This window comes from Urocampus carinirostris, chromosome 12 (genome assembly GCF_059441175.1).
Source record: "Urocampus carinirostris isolate Australia breed hairy pipefish chromosome 12, RoL_Ucar_1.0, whole genome shotgun sequence".
Lineage (NCBI taxonomy): Eukaryota > Metazoa > Chordata > Actinopteri > Syngnathiformes > Syngnathidae > Urocampus > Urocampus carinirostris.
This window is the reverse complement of record NC_142360.1, coordinates 35,828,181-35,841,547: the sequence shown is the minus strand read 5'-3', so window position 1 is coordinate 35,841,547 and position 13,367 is coordinate 35,828,181. Positions and strand designations below refer to the sequence as shown.

The following is a 13,367-nucleotide window of genomic DNA, read 5'->3' as shown; positions in this document are numbered from 1 at the left end:
TATTGTCAGCTGCTCTTACTTTGTCCTCTAGAGAAGTGTTTTCAACCTTTTTAAGCCAAAGCACATTCATTTCATTGAAAAAAATCCTGTAGGACACCACCGATTGGTGCTGTTGTATCTATGGTAAAAGTACATCCAAATGAAAGATAGCTTTCACTCTACCACATTCTTTTCCAAAGCACAGTACGACAATTAATCACTGTGCCATCAAAAAAAAAAACACTGCTTTAGAGCAGACATGGGGACTTGAGACTTAGTGACTTGGACTCGAGTCGACTCGAGTCGCTGTTTTTATGACTTGTGACTTGACTTGGACTTGGCAATCTAAGACTCGGGACTTGACTTGACTTGAGCCACGATGACTTGAATGACTTGCGTGTTCATATATATATATATATTTCATTATTTAAATAATGTTGACAATTACAGTACGGGATGCGGGCTGAGAAACGCTCTCATGTCACGCCCACTCTGCCCATGCGCCACACACCTCCACGGCAACCACCTGAAGTCAGCATGTCTGCTCCGAGGGTAGTAACTTTTGGCTTCAAAAACTTCTGTGAAGAAGGTAAACGGCGAACAGCGCAGTGCAAATTTTGCAACGGGAAAATTTCGGACAGCCAGACCACCACCTCAAATTTCATCCGACATTTGAAGAGCCATTCTGCCCAGTAAGTGTTTGTCAGTGTTAATATCTGTTTGTCAATGTGTTAATATCTGGTGAGTTGGATGTTGGCTAATGTCTGTGAATATTGTCATTCACCCAGGTCATTTTATCCATACAGTTTAGTTGTAGGCAACTGGACTTCTAATTTGAGCTTGAGGAACTTCCATGAGGAACATCTACAGCTCAATCTCTAAAAAGTCCAGTTGCTTACTCTTTGGTTGTTAGCTAAGAGTGAGCGGCAGGGCGATTTAGCCGCTGCACAGGGGGGTTTCAGTTTATCATTGTGACATTCTTATGCAGAGACGAGAGGTTATCGTAACCTGCGTCAATGATGCTTCATTCATTTACTTTTATAAACATTGCAGTATGTTTGAGTAAAACGAATGCATTTGTGCTCATAGTGCCTCGTCTATCCTACAACGGGTAACGCAAAAGACAAGCCAGGCATATTGAGCTAGGAGCTACGGATAAACGGGCTGTCTAATTGAGAAAATAGGGTAGGCTAAGCGGTGAAGTTGAGAAGGACACGTGCACTGTACATGATCAAAAATCAGGGATGTGATTTGACCAAAGTGAAATTATCTGAAAATTAGGCGGGGGTCTGGGGGCCGCGGGCACCCAGCTAGGTCCAGGGCAGTGCCCTGGTGGGGGGAGAAGTGGGGCGAAGCCCCCCGGAGGTCATGGGTTTTCCGTGTTTTTAAGTACTTTCAATGCACTCAGATGACAAAGAAATAGACAAAACAACAGCATACATTTTCAATGTATTTTGAACTATCCCATATAAAATTACAGTTTAAGTCAACTCAAAATCAGTCACATTAAAAAACATTGGACTGCCTTTGCTATTAAAAACTATCACTGAGAATATCATCATATCTAACTCATGTGATTACTAAGTTAACACATAAATCATGTTGAAGAGTTCAAATTTCATGAACAAATAATTGTATCATGACCAAATGAAAAGTAACTCATATTAGAACATACCATAAATGTCTTTGTTATAGAAGAAGATGTTATCTATAAATGAAAGTACTGTAGTGGGTTGTACATAATTCACCCACGGAACCATTGTTTAGTTAGCGAGTTCCTAGGGGGACTCTTAATTCGGCCGGTTCTAGCCACTCTCGTGTTTGTTTTGTTATCGCCAGTTTAAATGTCATTAAAGCAGCTTTCGTTGGCACCTTTGTTTGACACTCCGCTTACGACTCCCGTCTCTGCTCGCTACATTGGATCACGTCGGGGTCACCAACATTTGTAGATAATTCCTTCTCTAACCAGTCCGATCGAAACTTGTTTTTTTACGATCTTAGCAATTTCTTTAACTCGCGGAGCATCTTTGCGTTCGATCTCGGACATCTTTCTTTAAACACTCGGCAAAAACGTGTGAGAAATGAACAATGGCATACTCCTACGCCTTTATAAGGAGCGCGTTTATTGGTCAACACGGAGACTTCAACCAATCGCAAGTACGTTTCATTTCAGTTACGGAAACACTAAAATGGAACGCTGTCGAGACGAAATCGTTTTTTTTACCATTTAAAAGAATCGGAAATTTTAAAATTTTATTTTTGGAGCGAAAGCGGAATTCCGCGAATTAGCGGAAAAATCACATCCCTGAAAAATGTGTCTTTGCCTTAATGTTATAGTCTCAATCTGCATATAATTTGGAAGTGTTGGCAAAAGGGCACCTTCCACGATTGGGGAGAGTGTGGGGTTGGCGGCAGCTGCAGGGGGATCCGCTGTTTTTCACAGGCATGCTGATCGTACATAGTCAAGTCAAAGTCAGTTTTATTTGCCAGTTCCTTCAAATGTACTTGACATAAAACGGAATCGAAATTACGTTCCACACTGTCCTATGCGTAGACATTGACAACAATAAAGTGCAATAAAAGTGCAACAATAAAGCCTGGCTATCGCGACTATTAATAAACTGTGATAAACGTGTGATAAACTCATCACACGAGTTTAGTCTGGCCAACCATCCGAGAGGCTGCGTTGATCAAATGCCTCTGTGTACTACTGGACTATGCTACAACCAATCAGACTACAACGTCATCACGCTAAAGTAAAACCGCCTCAATCGTGCAGGCTAGATCAAAAGTTATGCCAGTAGTCTCCAAATCAAATAGTGACAATAATGTTAATCCAATCTTATAATTAAGACCACTAAGTCGACAATTATGGAAGTTTTTTTTGTAGTTTTTTTTTAGTAACTTTTTAGTATAAAAATAAATATTAGCTCATTATTTTCTTTAAAAATTTTGATTTCATGGTTGGAAATGTTAAATAAATTGTTTTATTTATTAACTATCACATGGTTAAGATATACCAGCTTTATGAGCATAAAAAAGTAAAAAAATGTGGTAAAAGCTTCAGTTACAGTTGATTTGATATTAAGTAATATCATCCAGAAGATAGATAAAAAAAAATACAGAAAGTTCCAAACAACTGTTTTTTTAACCATATGTCATGATTTCATGTCTGCCCAACCATACAGGACATCTCATTCTTGTTTTTGCATCTGCTTCACAGATATGCAGAGTATGAAAGGACAAGAAACGCCTGCACTGATACTACACAGCCTGCAATATCACAGTTCATCCAGTCTCGTCCTCTGGAAGCATATTCAGCAAATCATCCCAAACAGAAGTCCATAACCAATGCTATTGTTACAGATCTTGTGATTGGATGTAGCATGCCCCTTTCAATGACGGAAAATAAACATTTCAGGCACTTCATGTCTGTGGTCGACTCCAAATACCAGCCTATCTGCCGCAGAACAATAACTTCAACAATAGAATCACTTGTTGCAGACATGCAAGAAAAGATCAAAGTGATTCTTGCTGGTGTAGACCATGTGTCGGTTACCATAGACATTTGGTCAGATAGGAGGATGCGCGGCTTTTTGGGAGTCACTGGCCATGTCTTAACAACCTCAGAAGGAGTCATGCTGAAGTCATACCTGCTGGCATGCAGCAGATTCAAGGGATCTCACACAGGAGAGCGCATTGCTGAAGCCTTTGATTCCCTGTGTGAGGATTATGGCATTCGGAAAAAACTCGACTTCATAATCTGTGATAATGCTGCGAATATGAAGCGAGCATTTTCAGTCTGTTTTCCGAAGGATCAAGATGACGAAGTAACCGATGATGACAATCTGGATGATGAAGAATTGTGGGAAGACCTCTCCAGAGGTGACTGGGAGACTGTGGACCGCACAATCAACAGAGGAAGCCCTAAACGTCAGCAATGCTTTGCGCATACTCTGCAGTTAGCTGTTGGTGATGGTCTCAAGGATGCACGGATCATGAACAGTTCCTTTGCAAAATGCTCCAAGCTTAGCTCTCTCTTGCATACATCCAGCACCTTTAAAGATGCGTTTGAGGAGAAGTTTGATCAGCGAGGGATACCCGCTGCTGTAAACACACGGTGGAATTCAACTTTCCGACAAGTCAAGGCAGTGCTCTCATTCAGTCACCAGGACTTGTGCAGTGTTGTTCAGAACACGGGACACAGTGAGCTGGTCTTCTCAATTAGGGAGTGGAACTTGATGAAGGAACTTTGTGATGTGCTACAGCCATTTGCAGAGGCCACTGATCTTACTCAGGGAGAGAAGATTGTGACGATTAGCTCTGTCCTCCCCTGTGTATTGTCTCTTAACCACCACTTGGAAAGACTCAAGCCGCAAGTGCGCTTCCTGGGAAGCATGATCCATAGCCTGCAATTCTCTTTGAAGAAACGGTTCCGGGGAATCTTCGTTAATGTGAAGATGTTGTCAGCTGCATCAGGGGAAGAGCTGCCATTTGCAGACCCAGTCTACATCAGGTCAGCTGTCCTGGACCCGGCTTTCTCCATGATGTGGCTTCAGCATGATGTGCTTGTCACCGATGATGTCAAGAATAACATTGTTGACATGGTAAAAGGTCAGTGGATTTTTTTTTTTTAACGTGATGTACACTTAGGCGTGTCACCATTATCAAATTATGGAAATGTAATTCAAAACAGTTATATGAGTATTATAATCCATTTTAGAGATGATTTTGCAAGCGTATCAAACTGTGGATGTTCAATTTTGAATAATGCTCATGAGATCTTACGCTTGCCCTTTTTTTTCTTTGTTTTAATTAGATCTGATTCTACGTGAGGTGCAACCTCACACAACATCCCAGAGTCCTGAATTCCTAGAGGAGGAAAGCGAAAGCCAGCAAGAAGACAGCACTGGCCTATTCTCAGGCTACAAAAAACGCCGCAAGCAGGACCCAACCACCAACCCAGAGACACAACTAAATAACTATTTTTCTCTTTGTTGTGGGCAGCCTTGTCTGTCCTTCTGGGACGCAAACAGGGCTGTCCTCCCTGCCCTTTTTCCTGTTGCAATGAAAGCTTTGTCAGTGCCAGCCTCAAGTTCCCCAGTGGAAAGAGTCTTCAGCCATGGTGGAATCATTATGAGACCCCATCGAGCTCGGCTTGCAGATAAGACCCTGTCTAATCTTCTATTTTGCAAATGCAATACCTTGTAAAAAGGGAATGACTGATGGATATACAGTGACTGAGTGAGTGAGTTAATTTGTGTCATTGTGAGTGAGTGAGTGAGTGAGTGAGTGAGTGAGTGAGTGAGTGAGTGAGTGAGTGAGTGAGTGAGTGAGTGAGTGAGTGAGTGAGTGAGTGAGTGAGTGAGTGAGTGAGTGAGAGTGTGTGAGTGTGTGTGAGTGTGTGAGTGAGAGAGAGAGGAGAAATGTAACAAAGTTTAATAATAATAAGCTATTTGTTTTAGCTGTTATTTGTTTCCTCATAAAAAGGGATTGACTTATGGATATACTGTTTGAGTGAGTGACAGAAAGCGTGTGAGAGAGAAATCTGCAAAGAAAAGAGCAAGAGAAATGTGACAGTTTAATCCTCTGTAAGTTAGTATTTGTTTTAGCTGTTATTGTTACTTTGTAAAAGTAAAAAAAAAGTAAAAGTTTGGGTTTCGATCTACAGATCACTTTTTCTGTCAATAAATACCAAATACTGACGATATCACTGTTTGTTTGAGTCTATGATGTATTTTACTGAACATGAGTATTTAGGATACAAATATTTTATTACAGGTTAGGCACATTAGCCAAGGATGATTACTTGATTTCTTATATATTGCCTTTCACTTTATTAAGATCAGATTCTGAAGCTAAAATTACAACAGTACGCCAAAGGTGACTTGACTTGGACTTGACTTGACCTATTACAGGACTTGACTTGACTTGACTTGACACAGCCTGTGACTTGACTTGACTTGCCCAAGAAAAAAATACTTGGGACTTACTTGAGACTTGCACATGTGTGACTTGGTCCCATGTCTGCTTTAGAGCAACTCACCTTCCACATGTGTTCGAGCAAGTCAACGTTACCCAGTCCTGCGATTTCAGTATCTGACGCTTTTCCCCCCTAACTGTTTCTTTCTGTAGCCAATCATGTCACAGATTTCCTTCATTACGGATCCCGACGCTTAAAAAAATAAATCTCTTACTGGACTTTTTAATAGCTTCTCCAGTTATCCGCTAAATTTAGCCGTTTCCACCAGCTCTGACTAACTCCAGCAATTGGCTCTTTTCAGCCGCTTCAGGTGTATTTAACTTGCTCGGTCTTTTGATATTGTTTAAAGGGATTAACACCAACTGTCATGCCCTGTCGCTGGTTGAATACCTTCATTGCCAACTCAGGAAAATTTGAAAGTAGGCTTCCAAATATTGCCAAATGTTATACTTCAGGCTCCTATAGTGTGACTTATTCAAATGCTTCAACGACCTCTCGTGGTGATTTATAACACACTGTCACTTTCATCTTGGCTGACAATTTGGTGATGAAAGATTCAAAGTTGGGTGGATGAAGAGAAACATGACTGACTTAGGTGAACAAAGACTTACTTGTTCTCACTGAAGAAGTAGAGAGTCGCCTCAGCTTGTGTCTCCCAAAGGATACGAGTTCCTTGGTGGGTGTCCTCCGACCTCCCGGAGAGTGGGCGTGGCCCCGTGCTGAGTGTTTGACAGCCATTGAGAGGCCACATTTTATTGACCCGTTTCCGGTCGGACTTGAAAAAAATGGCAGTGACAATAGTCATGGACAGAATAGGAATAGAATAATGCTCATCAAAAGTGTTCTCTCTGTACTCAATTGTTGTCATTTCTGACATTTTAAATGAAAAGTAAAACTTCAGCAGCAGCTTGGTATTTTTCTCTTTTTTGTGAGCTTAACTTATTCAGTGCATCAAGTGTTTGAAAGGTGCATGGAGCAGTCCTAGGTTACCAAAAGTTAACTTTATTTATTTATTTTCAAGCCTAATTTTAGCTTGGAGCAAATCAACTTTTGCAAAAAGTGAGGTAACCTATTTATAGAATATCAATTCCAAAACTAGTTCGCATTTACAAAAATTGGAACTACCGTGGAACCTCGGTTTTCGAACGCCTCTCAGTTCGAACGAATCGGAGTCCGAACAAAAATTTCGAGAAATTTTTGCTTCGCTGTTTTGTCAAAAAATCGGAGTTCGAACGCCGGTAATGCGTGAGTGCGTACGCTAGGGTGCGATGTTGAGCGGCGTACGGGTGTAGATCGCTCTTTTCGTGACCAACTGTTATCGCGTGCAGACGTGCTTCGTTTTGCTTTCGCTTTTAATATAGGTGTACGAAGTGTTTTAGCCCCTAATTATGCCTCCGAAGAAAGACAGTGCAAGCAGCAAAGTTGCCACAGGTGAAAAAAGAAAAGTAGTGCGTACAACTATTGCATTTAAGAAAGAAATAATAGCAAAATATGAAGGAGGTGTGCGAGTGTCTCATCATGCTAGGGAATACAGCATGGCTAAATCTACCATCAGTACGATACTAAAGAATAAGGAGGCTGTGAAATCTAGTGATGTGGCTAAGGGAGTGAGTGCTATAAGCAAGCAACAGCTGCAAGTTTTGGAAGAGGTTGAAAAGCTTTTGATGATTTTCATAAATGAAAAACAGTTAGCGGGAGATAATGCTAGTGAAGAGATGATTTGTGCGAAAGCACTAGAAATGTACAGAGATTTGCTAAAGAAAGACACCTCCCTCTCCCCACCGTCCACCTGCGCCTTCTGGTGACCACCACAAAGGTAAGAAATCCTATAATTATTTTCTTTATCCTTTTTTTAAAAAAATTTTTTACACGTTCATGTTAGCGTAATCTTTCGTACGGAAGATTACGATAACAAACATTCAAGGTAAACATTCAGGGTGTTGGAACGGAGCCCAACATTCAAGGTGTTGGAATGGAGCCCCCTTTCCAATGAACGGCTCACCACTTGTTGTGGAGACCCGGGTGCCAAATGACTTGTAAACCACCTGATTGTTTTATTTTTACACGTTCATGTTAGCGTAATCTTTCGTACGGTTAGCCTGGGTTAGCTTTATGTTTACGTTAAACATTCAAGGTAAACATTCAGGGTGTTGGAACGGATTAAAACGATTTACATTATTTTTAATGGGAAAAATGATTTCGGTGATCGAACAAATCGTTTTTTGAACAGGGTTCTGGAACGGATTATGGTCGAGAACTGAGGTTCCACTGTAGTAACTTACATACAATAAGGAGCATTTGAAATGAAATGAAATGATCTGCATTTATATAGCGCTTTTCAAGTCAATGACTTCCCAAAGCGCTTTACATTGTGCTTCACATTTCCCAATAGCGGCCGTGATCTGTGCAGCCATGTAAGGCGCTAACCTGCTTATTGGGGGTAATTGACGCATTTACGACTGAGTATGGCTAAAGATAGATTTTAAACATCAAAACAAGAAAGCAGATCTGTGATCCATAGATAAAAGTCAATATTGAAAACACTAGAATAAGGCTTGACACACCTACAATCGATAGATTGTTAAAAGTCGTTCAATCTATTAGGCGATGTTCTGTGAAAATAATAGAAAAGAATAGACGTAATAGATCAGGGGTCACCAACGACAGTTGTCAGACTTTTCCCCCCCGACTGCTTCCTTCTATAGCCACTTGGCTGCAGGCTATGGCCACCGAGTTGACCATGGACCAGTTCTGAAAATACTTCACAAGTGAAGGTGTGGTTTTCTACGAAATTTGATTTCTAGCAGTCATAAGATATCAATAACATGATCAGTGTCTTTAAATTCTCTCAAAATTATTTTTCAAACTTGCCTGTGATTTAAATATATTAAACCTTTTAGGGCAGGTGTTTTAATGGTAGACTGAGCAGATTTAAACATTACGTCTAATAATTAAACCTGGTAATAACATAATAATAACATGATCCGTTATTTTAGAACTTTAATAAAATTGGTAGGGCAGCACGGCGGAGCATTGGTTACCGCATGTGCGGCACAGTTCATGTCTTGGAAACCTCCTGTGTGGGTTCAAATCCAGCTCCAGACTTCCTGTGCAGAGTTTGTATGTTCTCCCCGTGCTTGCGTGGGTTTCCTACGGGCACTCCGGTTTCCTCCCACATTCCAAAAAACATGCATTTCAAGTGAATTGTTCGGTCCAAATGGTCCCTAGGTGTGAATGAGCGAGTGAGTTGTCTGTCCCCGTGTGCCCTGCAACCAGTTCAGGGTGTCCCCTGCCCACTGCCCGATGATTGCTGGGATGGGCTCCAGCACCTCCGCGACCCTACTGAGGATAAGCGGTGTAGCTAATGAGATGAGATGAATAAAATTGGTAGCCTTTTGCACTTTTCAGAAACAAAACAAGTTAGCTCTTAGCTTGAAAAAAATTGGTGACCCCTGATTTAGAACTTATGTTCCATGAAAATTATTCAAAGATGTTATATACCAGAACGTACCTATTAGGCGACCTTCTAATGATTTTCATCTTGCTGCGAAGCTTGAATGAGTTGGGAGATCCTGTAGTCGAGTTCGAACAAACAAGTCCCTTTTTCGCTCCTTTACTTTTTTCTGACATCCAAGCATAGTTGGATCTCCGTAGGGCCAAGGCTTCTCCTCTCACTCCAGGAGACTTGAGACCACTAGCTTTCCAGTGGTATTGACTCGATAAGGAACTCATAGAGGGACTTCCAAGCTCACGTTTGAAGTTCATGGAAGTAAACGAGCCCGACTTGGGTTTCTTCATAGCTTCTCCTTTTTCCAGGGCTCTTCGATCGTTGCTGGGAGATTTCAAAGGTTTTCTGAAAGACTTAGCTTGAACTCCAGCCGAGACAGAAACCCATTTGTATTTGGATGCCTTGGAGCTGGCGAGTGGACTAACTTTGCGTGACTTTTTCCCAGGGTTTTTTTTACCAATTGGGGAGAAGGAGGTTGTACCCAAAACAGAGGATTTGGCAGAGATTGTTGGGTTGATTTTCACATATTTGTTGGTTTGTGAAGAAGGTGAGCTACTTGGTTTGCTTTCAACATGATTCTTCACCCAAGTGAACTTGGATTTTGATGTAGACGAAAGATGGCCTTTGACAGGTTGTTTTGGCGACTTGGAAACTTGTGATGGCAAGGTTGCGCTTTGGCTAATCAATTTTTTGGCATCTTGGAGTTGGATTTTCTCCATGGGTTGATTATGTGGTTGGGGAATGCCAAGCACGGGTATCAGAGTGCTGCTTTTGGCCAAAGAGTGCTTTTTTGAAGTATCCTTTGCTTTGGTCGATGGCACTACAAGCGATTCTTTAGCCATACGCTGTGTCCTTTGTTGTTGAGTGCTTTGAGGTACAACTGCCAAATTTTTACAGTCCTTTCTTTCTGGCTGAATCTTCGGAATACTAACAGGTTTACCTTGTCCTTTTTTTGTCTGTGACTCCATCTTTGACAAGGCGGAAGATTGTGATGGATTGCTTTCCGATGAAACATGAACCTGTGATTGTTGTTCTACAGTCTTGTTCGTCACTGGGGTCCTATTTTTAAGAGAATACGTTTTCTTCCAGCTCCCGTGGCTTGAACTAGCATACGAGTTGCCCGGATTTGTGATGGCTGCACTCTGGCTCCTGTCTCTAGATGTGGAGACCTCAGGAAGTCTTGGCACATTGCCGTGGACGCTCTTGTGCTTGTCAATCAAATCTAAAATGTTTAAGGTAAAAATGAAATAGAGAACTGTTATTTTCAACTGTGATATTTTTCCTCTGAAATGCTGCCCTTAATAAACAAAACCCCGGGATACGGTGTCCCCACCTTGAGACCATTTCACTCTAAAGTGTATAATACGATTTTTTTTTCAGCCCCTCTCACTATCTCACATACACATAAAATGTTTCTGCGGGACCAAAAACCTTGCGGCGTTTGTGTATATGACAAGTTACTTCACTAAACTTGCCTCTCTGGTATAGTTTTTTTTATAAAATGCTGGTCTGTTATTGGTTGAAGTCATGGCATCATTAATATGCTAATAATCCATTAGATGAACTCACTCTGATAAGGATCCATTTCTCTTAGTTTAAGTCGGAATCTCATGTAAAAAACTAATGTGTTTAGCTGTAGTTCCCAAGACTTGCAGGGATGCTAAAGGTAGAAGCAAACACATGATAAAAAAGCTGGCGACTTTCATGAAATAGGAAGATGGCACATGAATGGCTACCCTCGCTATTTTAGAAAGCCTTAACCGATGACAATCGGGACTATTATCTAAAAAAAGGAGGCCATTACAGGAAAAAAATATTCTTAGGGCATGATGATTCTTACAAGTTTTAGTTTTATCGTCAGATTTAAGTCAAATCTGCCCTCTCCTCTGCATCTACCCATTATTCCATTCCACCAGCTCAAGTCACTTCACACCTCGGGTGTAGAAATTTAATTGTTACTTTACATTTATTTATTTATTTATTCAATCGTTTGTACTTATATCATACATTAACAGAAATCACTATGTACTTTTTTGTTATCTTAATTTTGATAACCAGGTACAGAGAATTTTGGAATGTATGAGTCTCTATCCCCGCTTTACAGCAATTGATTTTGCCATCTCAAAACGGACTTACTGTATGTCGTACCTCAAAGGTCTTACTGTAACTAAAGCAGATGTGTTTTAGTCCATTAGATTAAAGCTTGAATAGTCAATTTTAAATTCCAATTTATGTTTTTGTGCAATTTATTTACCAAACAAGACCATATTAAATAAAAACTAGAGGTTCTTCATAATCATTTTTTTTTCAACAAGCATACCCTTTTCGCTACTGTCGATTACAGTTGTTTTTTTTAATCAATTTAAATTAAAATGACGGCAGACACAAAACTGAGGAAAGCCATTTTAGTTTTTTATTATTAACCAACGATCTGATTATATTTTAAAAACATTTTATCACAAGTACAAGACCTTGTAAGCAGGGTTGGGTAGGGTTATTTTAACTGGATTACTTTCAATTACTTTTGGATTACTGCTAATAAAAGACAAAAGAAACTAAATATGAATAAAATGACTATATTTTGTGCAGACTTGGGGAGTAACGGATTACATGGAACGGCAAAAATGATGTTGGCAAGCTGTTTGGATTTATTTTCATTATGTTTCTGTCGCATTTTATGTTAGTTTTGCCGGAGATCAAAGAGATCAAAGCCAGGAGAGAAAGCTTACCACGTGTTGTTAGTCATCATTTTATTCATATTTAGTTACTTTTGTCTATTATTAGCATATTTAGTATTGGAGTAATCCAAAATTAATTGAAAGTAATCAAGTTAAAATAACCCTACCCATCCCTGCTTGTAAGCAATGAGAATAAATACAATTCTTGTTCATTAATTTCTTGTTATTTGGGGATGCAGTGTCATCGACTGGTTTTGACATGCTTCCGAAGTGCTCCATAGCAGAGACACTTCTCTACTAAGTTTAATCTTTTTGAATGCACAATATGTCATTTGTAAATGAAATATTCCGATTGACATTTATAAATATGCAATATGTAAGCAATCGCCATTAAAATAGTACTTAATAAATCGCCGACGAACGCTGAGTGTTCGTCAGTTGGGTATAATTGAGTTAAATGATTGCGTAAATACGTATGTAAGACAAAGAATACATTTAGCTCGATTTAATATGAAATAACAAATAAATAAATATAGGTTAACCAAATGCCGTACTTTGAAGAAGCTCAATCTGTCGTCTTAATGATTCGCGTTGCTCCATGTTTATATCGCTTGTTTTTCCTTCCTGAGTTTCCGTTTCCGGTTATGGCCATTCACTTCCCTGACGTGTTAGCGCCCTCCAGTGTTCAGAAACTCAAACGACAATACAAGTGCTTAGAACGTTAGGAACGAGAACACGGCTTCCATTTCCGATTGATTTTACAAGAGGCGTTACTTTAAAATACGGTATGTCTTCATGTTTTAGCTGCATAAAATAATGACCAAGTTAACTTGATTTGAGGACGTTCTAGAACAGCACCGTTTTGCTGTCACTTTGATTTAATTTCTCTCTAAATCTTGCTGTCAATAATCAAATAGTCTATCTATCTATCTATCTATCTATCTATCTATCTATCTATCTATCTATCTATCTATCTATCTATCTATCTATCTATCTATCTATCTATCTATCTATCTATCTATCTATCTATCTATCTATCTATCTATCTATCTATCTATCTATCTATCTATCTATCTATCTACCTACCTACCTACCTACCCACCTACCTACCTACCTACCTACCTACTTACCTACCTACCTACCTACCTACCCTGGTCATATCCCTCGAGAGGGGTGACCAACAGCAAGACAAACACATACAAAAACATTATTTTCTTTT

At 39.9% G+C, this 13,367-nt stretch overlaps 1 protein-coding gene across 1 annotated transcript in view; it reads right to left on the bottom strand.

Moving 5' to 3' along the window:
• zc3h3 (zinc finger CCCH-type containing 3) overlaps nucleotides 1–12,809 on the bottom strand; it is a 54,731-nt gene extending 41,922 nt beyond the window's left edge. Inside the window, exons 1-3 of the mRNA XM_088350170.1 lie at nucleotides 12,703–12,809; nucleotides 9,474–10,692; nucleotides 6,574–6,737 (exon numbers count right to left, since the gene is read on the bottom strand). Coding sequence (XP_088206296.1) covers nucleotides 6,574–6,737; nucleotides 9,474–10,692; nucleotides 12,703–12,748 — 1,429 coding nt within the window. The 5' untranslated portion in view covers nucleotides 12,749–12,809. The remainder of the gene's footprint in view (nucleotides 1–6,573; nucleotides 6,738–9,473; nucleotides 10,693–12,702) is intronic.
• Between the last annotated feature and the right edge of the window lie 558 nt (nucleotides 12,810–13,367).